The sequence below is a fragment of the Zophobas morio genome, unplaced genomic scaffold (assembly GCF_036711695.1).
Source record: "Zophobas morio isolate AGI-343-1 ecotype UQ-CSIRO unplaced genomic scaffold, CSIRO_AGI_Zmor_V1 ptg000058l, whole genome shotgun sequence".
NCBI classification, from domain to species: domain Eukaryota; kingdom Metazoa; phylum Arthropoda; class Insecta; order Coleoptera; family Tenebrionidae; genus Zophobas; species Zophobas morio.
In genome coordinates this window covers 7,840,676-7,855,325 of record NW_026972163.1, presented here as the reverse complement: position 1 = coordinate 7,855,325, position 14,650 = coordinate 7,840,676, and the positions used below count along the sequence as shown (strand labels likewise).

The 14,650-nt window shown below is 34.1% G+C and overlaps 1 protein-coding gene and 1 long non-coding RNA gene across 2 annotated transcripts in view; one reads left to right on the top strand and one right to left on the bottom strand.

Moving 5' to 3' along the window:
- LOC135143119 (heparan sulfate 2-O-sulfotransferase pipe) overlaps positions 1-987 on the bottom strand; it is a 268,339-nt gene extending 267,352 nt beyond the window's left edge. The window contains exon 1 of the mRNA XM_064074982.1: positions 816-987. Within this exon, the coding sequence (XP_063931052.1) occupies positions 816-859 (44 nt within the window). The 5' untranslated portion in view covers positions 860-987. The remainder of the gene's footprint in view (positions 1-815) is intronic.
- An 11,869-nt stretch (positions 988-12,856) lies between these two features.
- LOC135143325 (uncharacterized) lies at positions 12,857-14,610 on the top strand. The gene is made up of 3 exons (XR_010282751.1): positions 12,857-12,978; positions 13,982-14,204; positions 14,267-14,610. It is a non-coding gene; the product is annotated as an uncharacterized LOC135143325 (long non-coding RNA).
- Positions 14,611-14,650: the final 40 nt, after the last annotated feature.

Below are 14,650 nucleotides of genomic sequence, written 5' to 3'. Positions count from 1 at the left end.
ATTTTACATTGCTGGGGTCAATTTCACGGACCTCTGTATTCTCTAATTTTCGGAAAAATGTGATGGACAAGAAAACATGTCGCCTCATTTGTGTTGATAAACCACAAAGGTAGACTCTTATTAAAATTGTGCATATTTCAGATTTATTCATTAAAATTTCGAGATGACGTTAACAGTTTTTTTTTTGGGTAGGGAATAAACAATAAACAGGTACACTTTTATTAACGATTTACTATGCTTACGATAACCCTAAAAAGTTTGCAAGATAGCACTAGGTTTTGCAGATTCAAAGTTAAATTTTAAAATTTTGTTACACAATTTAACAATGGCGTTTACAGAATTCCAATATTTCCAGTAATTCTTAAGACTCCAGACTTTCTGCCGGCCACTTGTAATATAGTACTCACTAATAAGTTTTCTACGTCTTGTCCCACAAAAACTGATTGAAAACGTGAATTTACTTGATTTAAGCTGTTTTGACTGGTAAATGTATAGTCTATTTTTGAAAATATTGTCATTTAAGTTTGTTAGAAAAATAAAGCGTTTTATTTTATTATAATGAACAAAATTAAGGATTTAATTAACAAGAAAATAAGATGATGTTATCGTCAGATTTTATTATTAAAATTTTCCGAAATTATGTTACCTTTTTGGACACATGACAGCTAAAGTATATAATATACTACACCGCGACGTAGGTATAGAAAAAAGAAACGCACGTATTTCAGTTTCACGTATTATGTTCTAAAAGTATTTAAAAACTACAAAATAGTAATGCACATAATAAATTTATATTACTACAAAATAGAACTTACCTCTTTGGAATAGAAAATCGTCTGTATCTAGATAGCAAGTCCATTTTTATTATAATTTCGTAACGCGTTCACTTTTGAATGCACATATTATTGAAGTTAAATAATACGATATCCACGTAGTCACAGCAAAATCTAACTGAATGTTGGGTGCCTGGTCCCCTGCTTTTGTCGGAGTCTGCTGGTTACGACTCTATAACTGTTTTACTTCCGGAGGTCACCTACTGTACTACTAAATAATTCCAATCCTAATACATGTTACGGAACTGCTTTATTTCATTTTTTAAAGAAAAACACAAATAAGGGATTCTTTTTAAAATTTGAAGGGTTTCGCAGGACATATTATTAATTACAACTCGGAAAATATGCACTTGAAACAAAAAAGTAAGCGGACAAATACCTGTAAACCTCGAATGTTCTCAAGATATATTTTTTATAGCCTACCAGAATGTTTCCCAGCGTTTTTCTTCAAGTAAATTATTTATAAACATAGGCGTTTGTTAATTTGCCTTAAAAAGGAACTAACTGAATAACTAAATATATAATATAAATATTTATTTACGACTTGTTAAGTAATAAAGTTACTTTTTGTAATTTAGTTGTCAAATATCGACATTTCATATGCATTTTCAGTTACGAAATATTACTCTTTTTATCACTACTGACAAAAAATCACATTATTCTATCAGCACATAAATATTAACAGTACAGTTTTTAAATGTTGCACCATTAATAGTAGATGATAATCCGCTAACGTTAGAGGATGTCTTCAATCAGCATGTCGACTAATTCATCTTTTCGACATCCACCAGCCACCCCAACCTACTGTGCCCCAACTATCAAAGTAACGTACAGAAATAATAATATCGCTTTATTCCCAACAGGTTAAACCCAATTATAAGGAACAAAAACTTAACTACTGCCCTATCACTATAATAACAATAATAAAACTAACACAAAAAATGAATCCCATAAACATTCAGTACTTACAATTAAATTTTTCACCACACTAAATTTGCTACAGTTTACATCACATTTCTTAGCAATTCTATTGAAGAAGTCACATATTAAATGCATAGGCGACTTCCGGATTACATTTGTTCTAGTTACCGAACAATAGAATAATATTTCTTGCCGCGATGCTATTCTTGGTACCTTGAAATTTATTCTGCTAAGCAATGAAGGAGCATCAATTTTATTATTCAGCAAATTAAAAACCATTTTCACAATAATAGGTAATAATGCGTCTTGTTTTTAAGGATAAAAAGTTAAATCTATTTACTAGAGCTACATGGTCAAAGTTTCGTTCAGCGTTGTACTCTTTCTAAGCTATTTGTATGATTTTCGTATATCGGATTCCAAATAATCACTCCATATTCTAATCTGCATCTTACAAGCACGTAATATAAACTACACAAGGTACGTACATCGCTAAACTCTTTACTATTTCTACAAATAAAGACATACATTTTGTAGGCGTGAAAGACGATATTCGTAATATGTTCAATAAAGGTGAACTTTGCATCAAAAATTATTCCTAAATCTTTAAAGCTATATTTACGGTTTAAGTCTATATTTGAGAGTTGATAATTAAAGATTAATGGTTCTTGTTTTCTCGTGTACGAGACAATAAAGCATTTATCCTTATTTAAAGTTAAGCGGTTGTCATTACACTAACTGCAAATAATATTCAAATTCCACTGAAGTGATTTACAGTCTTCCACCAATATATTCAATCTAACATCCAAGAAAAGTTTAATATCATCTGCGAACAATAATATATTAGTTGTAATGTTTTCAACAACATCGTTAATAAAAAGGAGGAATAACAAGGGTCCTAAATTAGAGCCTGTGCGAAACACGCTAGGTTTGTTGTAGTTGACCTTTTTACTTCCCGAGCGTAAGCAAAGGAAGTATTGTAATCGAGTCCGTCGGCCGACTGTCTACTTTTGCGTTTTCTCGATCTTTCATGACCCCTAGAAGACGAAGAAATATTTGTTTTCTTTAAAGTTTATTTTAATTTTGTTTTTTGTTAAGTTATATTAGTTTTTTCTGACCAGGTTTCCCTTTCCTTTTGTCCTGTCATTCCCATTCTTTCCTTACAAGAGTTCCTTACACCTTCACGTTGGTTCTTGGTGGACAGTTAAATGAGTTTACAAATTTGTTTATTTGACTAAGTAGAAAATATTTAAGTAATCTTGATTTATTTATATTTTGGAGCGTATTGTGCTTTGCCTCATCAACTTTTCAAGTCATGAGCCGCCCCTGGTCACCAGTTTTAAAGAAAGGGCAAATGCAAGCGTTCTTCCAAATTTCGGGAAACTTGCCTTGATTTATAATAAGGTTAAAGATTATCTGCAACGGTTTGACCAAAATTCTAGAACAATCCTTCAGAATGAAGCTAGGAATGCCATCTGGACCTGTTGTAAAGGAATTCTTGGATTTTTTTAAAGCAGTGAAATCGTCATTTTCTGATACTGAACGTATAGAAATGAATAATTGAGGAGCGATTTCTTCGTCTGTATTTGGTATGTTAAGAGGATTCGATAGAAGGTAGACATCTAAATATCCTGTTCGTTTTGTTGCGCGAACTTTTTATATGCATCTTGAATTAACATTGTAAATTGGAATTGTACAACAAATTCAATAATTTTTTGCAAAAATACCTTAATTGCCAGATAAATATTGCCGTCTGTTTCCCTTGAAAATCTGCTGATGTCGTTCCTTGTAAAGGTTTTTGATCTTTTCGGTTTATAACCTTCAGCCAGTGGCGGCTCGTCATATGAGGCAAGTGAGGCGGCGCCTCACAGCATATATCTTAAGAACAGATTGATTTAATTTATAATTAAAAAAGAGCTTTCAATGCATTTTTAGTTACAAAAATATGTTGAAATGGTAAATCTGTAGATGATTTTTTATTTTTACACTTTCTGCGGACATTTTCCGTTGAATACTGTACGATTCATGCCCCGAATTCTTTAACTGAAGCGGCCAGAGCGTCGGTTCACTTGAGCCAATGAAGCCCAATCACAGACACGGATTTCCATGACTCAGCTGCTATACTCCTATACATGAATTCGCTCGCAACTGAGGCGATATCTTCGATGCTTCTCGGCCAATTTCGGCGGACCCATTAAACCATTTTCCCATTTATTTTACAGAATAGAAGGGATGCAGGGTGCGTGGGTAATTAGCATAAACGTGAATAAAAGTCCAGGAGTTGGTGTTTCGTGTTTTTGTCTCTTTCATAGGTACAGGGTACAGGTGAGTGAAACATGAATCCCGAGTACGATATTGTCATGTTGCTTCTTGAAACGCCGTTTTCACGACGAACCGAGTTAGAACGTCGGTAAATTTTGCTAAATATCGAACAGTCAAAACCGTTAACTTCCATTGATAAGCGACAATGTCATCAGTACTCCAGATCTTTTAAACCAGCCTGGTACGAAACATAAACGGCTCTGCCGTAGCCGTAATATTTATGCTGAAAGTCTATATTGTTGGCCGTGTCTACTCTTAGGCAATGTAAAAAACACATGGACGACGTCTCCGAGATATAACGATTTAAAGAATTTCATTCGAAGTGCAAAGTTACATAAAAGTTCCAAAGTACACATTAAAAATTTCATGGGCTTAAAAGATTTAGAAAGGAACACAACAATTGCCGAATCCCTCCAAGAAAGTGCTAGTTTAAACAAAATTTTGACTTGTAAAAACATTGTTGATGAAATGTGTTATGGGTGTTAATATTATTATTATTATTACTATTATTAGGACCCACTACTGACGGGGAAATGAACGGTATTCAGGCAAGACTTCTATCATTACTGACTACTAAGATCAAGTAATATGCATTAATCACATTAATTTAATTAATTTTATTATTGATAATATTATTGTCAAACTTCTATCATCGCCTCACCACATCAGACAGTCACGAGCCGCCACTGCCTTCAGCGTTTCGCTTTAAAAAACAATGAAATGTATAAATTGACTCCAGACTGTAAACGCTTTTCGGCTCTTTGCTTTTTTGGAAAAATACGCAAAAATTGCTTTTTCTGACGTAATTTTGACCTTCAGCTGACACCAATTTTCATAGCGTTTGTAAGCCATTTCATACAATTCCTTCGACTTTGACGGTAATAAATTTGAAATTGCTTCTTTGGCAACGTTTTCAATCTCCAACAGCACGTCATCTTTTGAATCACTCATGTTTCTTAAGATTATTAATACTAATACGGCGTCACACACAAAAACACTGATGAAATTAACGAAATGTGTAACGTGTAATTAGTTTTTCGCGTTTTTGCAAAAATATGTAAATAGTAACGCTTTCATTTCCGTAACACTGCAAACTACGATCCTTATTACGATTGACAGTTAAATCAAAATTTTTTGAAAAAATATCTACGAATGAACTAAATTACAAAAAATCTTGTATGCTATGCGAGGCAAAAGTGTCTTTTATTACTTCACGTTTGCCCCATTTCGGCTAACGCCTCGAGGGCAATTTCACTTCGCGTAATAAAATGTGTCACTTTTGCTTTTTACTGCATAAATAGTTATTTCGTTATGAAAGTTAAGGGTCCGTCGGACCGAGCCCGTATTTCTGTTTTCTAAATTAGGCAACCCACAATGCAAGCACTATGGAGAGCGTTAGACAGTTGTCAATCACTAGGCCGGTAAGCTGGTCGACCGCTTGGGACCTTCATAAAAGCTTATTTAGGAGAAAAGGTCAAAGAGATAAAAGTCTCACAACTAGAGACAAAATTTTAAGAAAAATGCGTCATTTCCCGTCTCTGCTCATAGTACGTACCCCTACCATGTTTCTCAGAAAAAGGCGGGAAGAGCAAGTATTAATTATTAATGATTATACAGGGTCGCTATAATGAATGGAAACGGTTAAATATGTTGAGAACCAATTGTACAAATCAACTGAAATTAGGTATAGGGGTACACTACCATATAATTCATGCATTTCTGAGTAGAGTTCTTTTTTTTCTGAATTCATTGATATAACACAATCATACTTTCTTTCTGTTTGAAATGGCAAATACATTATTAAACTACATTATTAAACAATATTTATTTTTATTGTTATTTTTTTTTAATTTCATTTGAGCAAAACTAAATCATTAATAATTCTATGCGCTCAGTTTCACTTAGACAGACCATTTTTGCAAGAAACACCTTACATGTCAAAGTAAAATTATTTGTAAAGGTAACTATGTCATTTTTCTTTTTTTTTATTTTGCCATTTCAATTAGAAAGAAAACGCTACATCAATGATTCCAGAAAAAAAGCAAACATTTTTGACGAATAGAGCATTTCGGTAATTGTGGATGGAGCGTGGAGCAAGCGATCATATAATAGCTATTTATGATATAAGTGAATAAAAGTGAATTTTATCCAGCGAAAAAACAGTTTAGCAACGAGGCGGAGCTGAGTGTGATAATGTTTTTGAGTGGATAAAATTTGTTTATTCCCGTGTATCACACAAGATTTTTTCCAATTTCGCAAAAATTAAAAAAAAAATTATTCTTTAGGTAATCCATATACATAAATATTAATTGTACTATTACTAATATGATGAACATTTGAAGAAGGTAAATTGCCTAAGCTGCCTGTACTTTCGTCATGGTTAAACTCAAACGACGCTCCTGGACTTTCATTAGGATTGTTTTACAGGAGGTGGACTATCAAACGTTGCAAATTTTAGTTGAATATCCACACGTCCATAGCAACGAAAATTTCAATGGTAGTGCGAATTTTTCGTTTTTTTACTTTATTCGTGTTATCTATGATAGTGTGAATAAAGTGTTGCTATAAACATTTTCTCTTATACCTGCTTATATTCAGACTATTATTACCATTGTTTGGAGTTGCTAAAATACATCAATACATATATCATCGAATAAGATACTGATGGTTTCAGTATCTTATCGAATGAGATAGTGATTGCTAAGAGACCAGTATTTCATTGCTTTACGAATTTACTAATAAACCACTATTTATTATGAAAATGTACAACGCATTTATGAAATTCAAAAACTGATGCAGAACCAGTCGATGGTTCAACGGAGTGGTTCTCCTTCGTCGCCGTTTCCACACCATTTTCCACAACATCACATGAAGACACACTGACAGAACAATCTATTAGTATTTTTGGGCAATTTTTATCTTCTGCTCTAAAGAATTTTCCACGTAGCCTGTTGCAACTTTATCAGAGGACCATCCACCAAACCTTTTAAGCGTAGTCATGTCAGCTCCCTGGTCCACATTCCACAAACAACGTCTGTTGACCTGTCCCTCATCCATTGCTTAAACAGTTGATATTCACGGTCGTATAGCTCTTTGGAAGTATCAGGAAGCAAATTCTGCACCACACTTAATGCCTTTTTACGGATTTCTTCTGGAATTTCCATTATTTTTTCTTTGATAAAACTTGATGACAGTTTTTTTTAATTCCACAATTGTTTATTTACAGTTCTGTCATTGTAACTGCCGCCAACTACATATTTTTATTTCCAATATATTTACATTTTATGAAGGAAATTAAAGAATATAAGCAGGTATAAGAGAAAATTTAATATTATACACGTGACAAAAATGCCAGTATAGGCTCGTGACTCAGTAAAACACTCGCACTATCGTGCTCGTGTCATACATACTCACTCACCTATACTGGCTTATTTTTGTCATAACTATTATTCATCCTTTCGATTAAACTATTGTTTTAATAGCGAGATTTAACATACAAAATGAGCATTTTATTAGTAGAAATTGGAAAAAAATAATTTCAACGCTCTTTCTGGAGTAGCATGCATTATAGGCGCTAGGACAAGGAAAATTTTGTATGTGGGAGTAAAAAATAAATATTGTCTCACATGCACACGTAATAAAAATTTAAAAAATAACTAGCTGACCCCGTGAACTTCGTTTCACCTACAACTTAATTTTGAATCTGCAAACCGAATGCTTTGAAATCTTGCAGACGTTTTAAACATCTGATAAGCATAATAAATTTGTATTCAAAATACTACTTACTTCCTCCAAAAAATTGATGACGTCAGCCCAAAATTTTGCCAAATGAATCCTTTTTAAAATATCCAAAATAGGATGAGACTATACTTGTGATTTATCATTCCATTCATATTGTTTAGTTTTGCTTATAGGGGGTTTCTCTAAAAAAATTAATCACTGAGTCAGTTTATTTTATTGATTGAATCAAGAATTGCAAAACTAAATTTTTAGATTTATTGCAGACGTTTTGAAGTTACTGTTTAACATGGTACGTTTTTAATCAAAATATATCTGTTTATCAAGCCCAAAAACTTGATGACGTCATCTCAAGATTTTGCCGAATAAATCCTATCTAAAATGTGCAAAATATCATCAGTATATTTTCGTAAATTTATCATTGCATCCATATTTTTTAGATTTGCTTTTGCAGTGACAAAAAAATGTATGGATCAGTCAATTTATTTTAGAAAATAACTCAAGAGTTGCAGAAATGACATAATTTATATAATTCATAATGTTTAAATACAGGGTGTCCCAGAATTCGCGCCATTCCCGTGAATGACATGTTCCCTGTCCCGAACTGTGCCGTAATTCGCAAAAAGAATTGTCCAGGCTTTAACCGTGTGAGAACTGGAAGGCGATTAAGTTGACCAATAGAGAGGCTACTTTTATATCCGAACGTTTCTATGTTCCAAGTTACCTATGCCAAGAACAAAAAATCGGGTAATACTAAAGTTGAATGAATTTTTTCCGAATCCCCCTCCGTCAACAAAAGGAAACAGAAGTGTGGTTATAAATTTAATCATTTTGACAATTGTTTGTCATAAACTGTCACGAAGTTCATCACTGACCTGAAGAGACGCTTCTGCGCCAAAGATGACTGATTAATGTACACAGAGACGTCAAGGTTTACTTTAAGGCAAGTAGCATGGGACAGAAGTTATTTCTGCTGCCATTCTAGTTAAATTGTGTTTAACTGGGCTGTACATTTCATAAGAGAAGCTGTTTCATTTCATCGTAGGCAAATAATACATTTATTACTATTCTACATAGTGTAGATACCGAAGAGCAGGTATTAGAAGTCATTTTCTTAGAGCCTTGTGAATAATGTGTTGTTCTTTTTAACGAAAATTAGTACATTTTCAGAATTCACTATGCAGCATATCCCTGATATTAAGTTTATCGTTATTTCTAAAAAAGAGTACCACACGTCCATTCAAAGAACGTTATTAAGTGTACTAAAACATAAATATCGCTTTTGATTAATCGGTGCTTATGATTTTCAATAAACAGTATCAATTTTTACTGAACAGCTTTGTTGCTGATACCTAATCTAAGCAACGAAAAAATAGACGAGACTCCACTTCTCTGGTGTATTGAGATCATAGGTATCTGCTGTGGTGTCAATCATGTGGGGGAGATAATGAAAACAGAGACTTATTCAAGAATAATATTGATGTTGCATATGATTTAAAACAGTTTCTTTAAAGTTGTGCTGAAACCATATATTCCGCCGTACATTCAAAGGAACGTCTTCCAACAACGTCGGAAGCTCTAGTCGTAGAAAATTAGCATATACCTCCCCATTAAGGTAATCAGGTAACACAAACGGCCCCACCGAAATAAACAGGAACGGAGTTTAGTGATAATTTTATCAGATGCATTAAAATTTGTACCACACTAGTAGCAATGATTCCAGCCCATAGATTAATAGTAAATCGCTCCTGATATGCTCTCACCCTAGTGAGATGTGAATTTTCGTGTGCCCAGAAATGCCAATTGTGTGCATTAAACATTCCTTCTCGGGAAAATGAACATTCGTCGGTGAAAAGAATGCGCCGTGAAAAATCAGGATTTAGTTCATTTTGTCGCAGTAACCATTGAGCAAAATGTACTCGTTGCGGGTAGTCGGCTGGTCGCAGATGCTGCACCCTCGTGTAATGGTAAGGATGCAGTCTTCTCTCTTGTAGGATACGATGAGTGGTCGATCTTGAGCATCCACTCATTTGCGCTACGCAGCGGACATTTCTCCTAGGATCCGCTTCCATGTTTTCTAACACTTGCTCTTCAGCACCTACACGTACATTCCGTGGAGCCCCAGCACGGCCTTTCCGACTAGGCTGAAAAGATCCATCTTCTCTTTAGTACACTTAATAACGTTCTTTGAATGGACATGTGGTACTCTTTTTTAGAAATAACGATAAACTTAATATCAGGGATATGATGCATAGTGAATTCTGAAAATGTACTAATTTTCGTTAAAAAGAACAACACATTATTCACGGGGCTCTAAGAAAATGACTTCTAATACCTGCTGTTCGGTATCCACACTATGTAGAATAGTAATAAATGTATTATTTGCCTACGATGAAATGAAACAGCTTCTCTTATGACATGTACAGCCCAGTTAAACACAATTTAACTAGAATGGCCGCAGAAATAACTTCTGTCCCATGCTACTGGCCTTAAAGTAAACCTTGACGTCTCTGTGTACATTAATCAGTCATCTTTGGCGCAGAAGCGTCTCTTCAGGTCAGTGATGAACTTCGTGACAGTTTATGACAAACAATTGTCAAAATGATTAAATTTATAACCACACTTCTGTTTCCTTTTATTGACGGAGGGGGATTCGGAAAAAAATTCATTCAACTTTAGTATTACCCAATTTTTTGTTCTTGGCATAGGTAACTTTGAACATAGAAACGTTCGGATATAAAAGCAGCCTCTCTATTGGTCAACTTAATCGCCTTCCAGTTCTCACACGGTTAAAGCCTGGACAATTCTTTTTGCGAATTACGGCACAGTTCGGGACAGGGAACATGTCATTCACGGGAATGGCGCGAATTCTGGGACACCCTGTATATAACTATTAATATGTGATAATTAAACCGAAAACCATTTTCCTAAGAACACGAGGTTAGCAAAAACAAATTAGTTTGTTTAAACATTGTTAAATTAACCCCGAACATGTACAATTTCTGAGCGAAAATATGAAAAATAATTTTTGCAATCTCATCGTGACGTACGATGACGCCACTGTCACGTGAGCCACCTGATAAAAGGTCACATTTTTCGGTCCTCTGCGTTTAGTTTTGATTTCGGTTTGGTGGCAGCAACATCAGAGTCCGTTTTGGCTTAAAAGTAGGGCTCTTTTCACGAATTTCTAATTTATATATTTAAATATTAGTGAAAATGTGTTGTATTAGTACTGTGAACACGAACGAAAATGGATATTTTTTCGAAAAGGACCGAAAACAGGGTAAGTTCGAGTTCAGTTTTAATTTATCGGATTCCGTGATTCGTTCACTCGACAATATTTAAATTTTGGGAAAATTTTCGAAACGATTGAAATCGGTTGATCAAAGCTATACATTTTTACGACATAAATAAATAAATTTTAAACATAATTAATATCATTTATAATGTTTAAATATGATAAGCATCAATGTATGATAATTAAACCGAAACCCGTTGTCCTACAACCCCGAAATTATTAAAAACAAATCAATTTGTTTAAACAATGTTTAATTATCCCCGAAAATGTGCATTTTCCCGGCCAAAATATGAAAAATAAATTTTGCAATCTCATCGTGACGTACGATGACGTCAATGTCACCTGAGCTACTTGTATAAAGGTCACGTGTTTCGGTCCTTTGTGTTCAGTTTTAATTTCTGTTTGATGGCGGCAAGATCGTCGCTTCATTTCGGCGTAAAAGTGGAGCGTTTTAGCGAATTTCTAGTTTATTATTAATACATATTACGGAAAATATGTTATGTTAGTGCTGTGAACACGAACGAAAATGGATATTTTTCCGAAAAGGACCGAAAACAGGGTAAGTACGACTTCAGTTTTAATTTATCGGATTCCGTGATTCGTTTGGTCGACAATGTTTACATTTTGGATAAATTTTCGAAACGATTGAAGTTGGTGGGTCAAAGCTATACATTTTCGCGATATAATTAAATAAAATTTAAACATAATTAATACAATTCATAATGTTCAAATATGATAACTATCAATATATGATAATTGAACCGAAATCCGTTTTCCTAAGAACACGAGGTTAGTAAAAACAAATTAGTTTGTTTAAACGTTGTTAAATTAACCCCGAAAATATACAATTTCTGATCTAAAATATGAAAAATAATTTTTGCAATCTCATCGTGAGGTACGATGATGTCACTGTCACGTGAGCTACCAGATAAAAGGTCACATTTTCGATCCTTTCTGTTCAGTTTTGATTCCGGTCTGGTAGCAGCAACATTGGAGCTTCATTTTGGGTTAAAAGTAGCACGTGTTCGCGAATTTCTAATTTATTGTTAATAAATATTAGCGAAAATGTTTTGTGTTAAGTGCTGTGAACACGAAGGAAAGTGGATATTTTTCCAAAAATGCCCGATTTTTTTTTAAATATGTTGTTAATAACATGCATTCAGGACTGATAAAGTACGCCTTTAGAATATACAAAGTACTGCGTTCATAATTCACAGAATACCGTATTCATCATTTTTAAAGTACGGCGTCCAAATTTACAAAATACGGTGTCCTTCACCCATGCTATCAAACCTTAGTCCTCTCTTTTAATGGCAAGACGCACTCCAGACCTCCTCGTATTGTTTGGTTCTTGCTGGGCAACAGCAACGAGCGAGCAAAGTCATTGCTATTTGGTGGCAAAATATTTTTTTAACAGAACGTTTTTACAGAGCTAAACCTCTAGCAACATGAAAATAATTCTACAGTCTTTATCGCTTAAGCAAGAATTAGTTAAGATTTCCACCTATGCGGTGTATTTTGCCTGCCAAATCAAGCTCCCATAAGAAACCCACAGTAAAATTTTTAAATTAAGAAATGCCATGCAGTGGTTGATTCTAACCTTACTTGAGTGGTCTATTCCAAGACCTGCTGCGAATATATGTTTAATTATACATCCGTTAGTTGCTTCAAAATAAGTAATGCGGCAGTTGTAAGAAATTTTGTTCAAACAGAATTTCCTTCAGCTAATTAGCCAAATACACTGACGTCATCCGAGGTCATCAAGATGGCAGCGTTTGACAACTAGCCGGTTTTCTCATAAGAGTTAATGCTAATATTTTCGGAATTCATTTAAATTTGAGAGTGTGTCAACTGTGTTTTTATAATTTGGTAAGTTTGTTACAGTTTCTAGACTGTGTAGATATCTGTAAAACGCACCATAACGTTTGAATATCCTTAAAAAATAATGTTTTCCAATGCGATGTACAGGTTAACTTCGCTGCATCTTATACAGGGTTAGTCACGAGAGAATTACTTCTGAAAATTATTTTTACGCAATCCAAAATACGAATACCATGTACCATTTAATACTAACCACAGACTAATACTAACTGAATTTAAAATGAAATGCTTAATCCATGATTGCTTTGAGTTTGACAATCTCATTTTGACAATTGTGGAAAAGGAGGTTACGCGAGTGTCCATGGTGGTACCGCAGCCAGTCGGAAATCTCCTCCGGCGCCGCTAATAAATTTGTCAGTGTGCCTCTTGATCTTTTGCAACCGATTAATCACGAGAAAATTATTTCTAAAAATTCCTTTTACGGCATTTTATTCAAAGGTTACAACACAAACTCAAACAAGTAAGTAAATAATTTAACTACTAATCTGTTGAAAATGTTGGGCATTTTGGGGGGATGCTACGGCTTTTTTGTGAATGGATGGCCGAAGAAGTCCAGAGGTTGCAGATTTGCACTTCGAAGAGGCTCTAGGTGACGCAGAGATGGCGAATTAACACATGCACATTAGCGGCGGACAACATTGGTAGAGCACTTACGGCTTCAGTATAGCTCAGATTGATCTGATTGTATGTCGTCGATCCAATGGGGCTCTAGAGGCGAGTCAACGATGAAAAAAAATGTTAAAAATTAATTAACGTCAAAGTGACACTGCCAAAGTCAAAGCAATCATGGATTAAGCATTTCATTTTAAATTTAGATAATATCAAGTGGTACAGGGTATTAGTATTTTGGGTTGCGTAAAAATAATTTTCAGAAGTAATTCTCTCGTGACTAACCCTGTATTATTTGTTTCGCAAATTGATTATGTGTTAATGTACATCAATGTTTTTTAAATACACTAGCATCTTAATATTATAATATTTTGTATTTTAGGAAAAAATGCCTAAATTTTGTGCTGTTGTGGGTTGCGCGAATCGAAGCACCAGAAATGCGGACAAATTTTATTTTCCTTTCCCAAAAATTAGCAACAATAAAGGTAAATATATACAGGATGGGGAAAAAAGGCGGAAGCTTTGGTTAAAAGCCTTGAAAAGAGTGGATTTAACGAAGCCAAAGTAAAGTATTCCTAATATTTGTTCGGATCATTTTATTTTAGGTACAGTAACTACCTATTAGATTTACAGTTTCTCATAAATTACTACATTGGTGCTCTTTTAGGTAAACCTGCAGATTTGTCGGATGTGGACCAGCCTGATTATGTTCCATCACAAAATTTAGGATATCAAAATAAATCCACTCATAATACTTGTAATATTGAAAGACACAGTCATTTAAAAAAGAGAAAACTGAATAAATGCCTCTAAACTTTTGAATGCACGAATTTCATTGTGGGTTATTTTACTTATTCCAAAAATAAAAAAGTTTAAAATGGTATTCATTGTTATGGTAGGGACATCGTCTAAACACAAATTAAAATCACTTGTACTCATTATATAAGGATCCACGCCGTTTAAAATGTTTAGATTTTGTACATATCTGTTTTTCTCTTTGACGGAACGACATCGTGCATAATCACTTAAATTATCCATACTTTAAAAACAA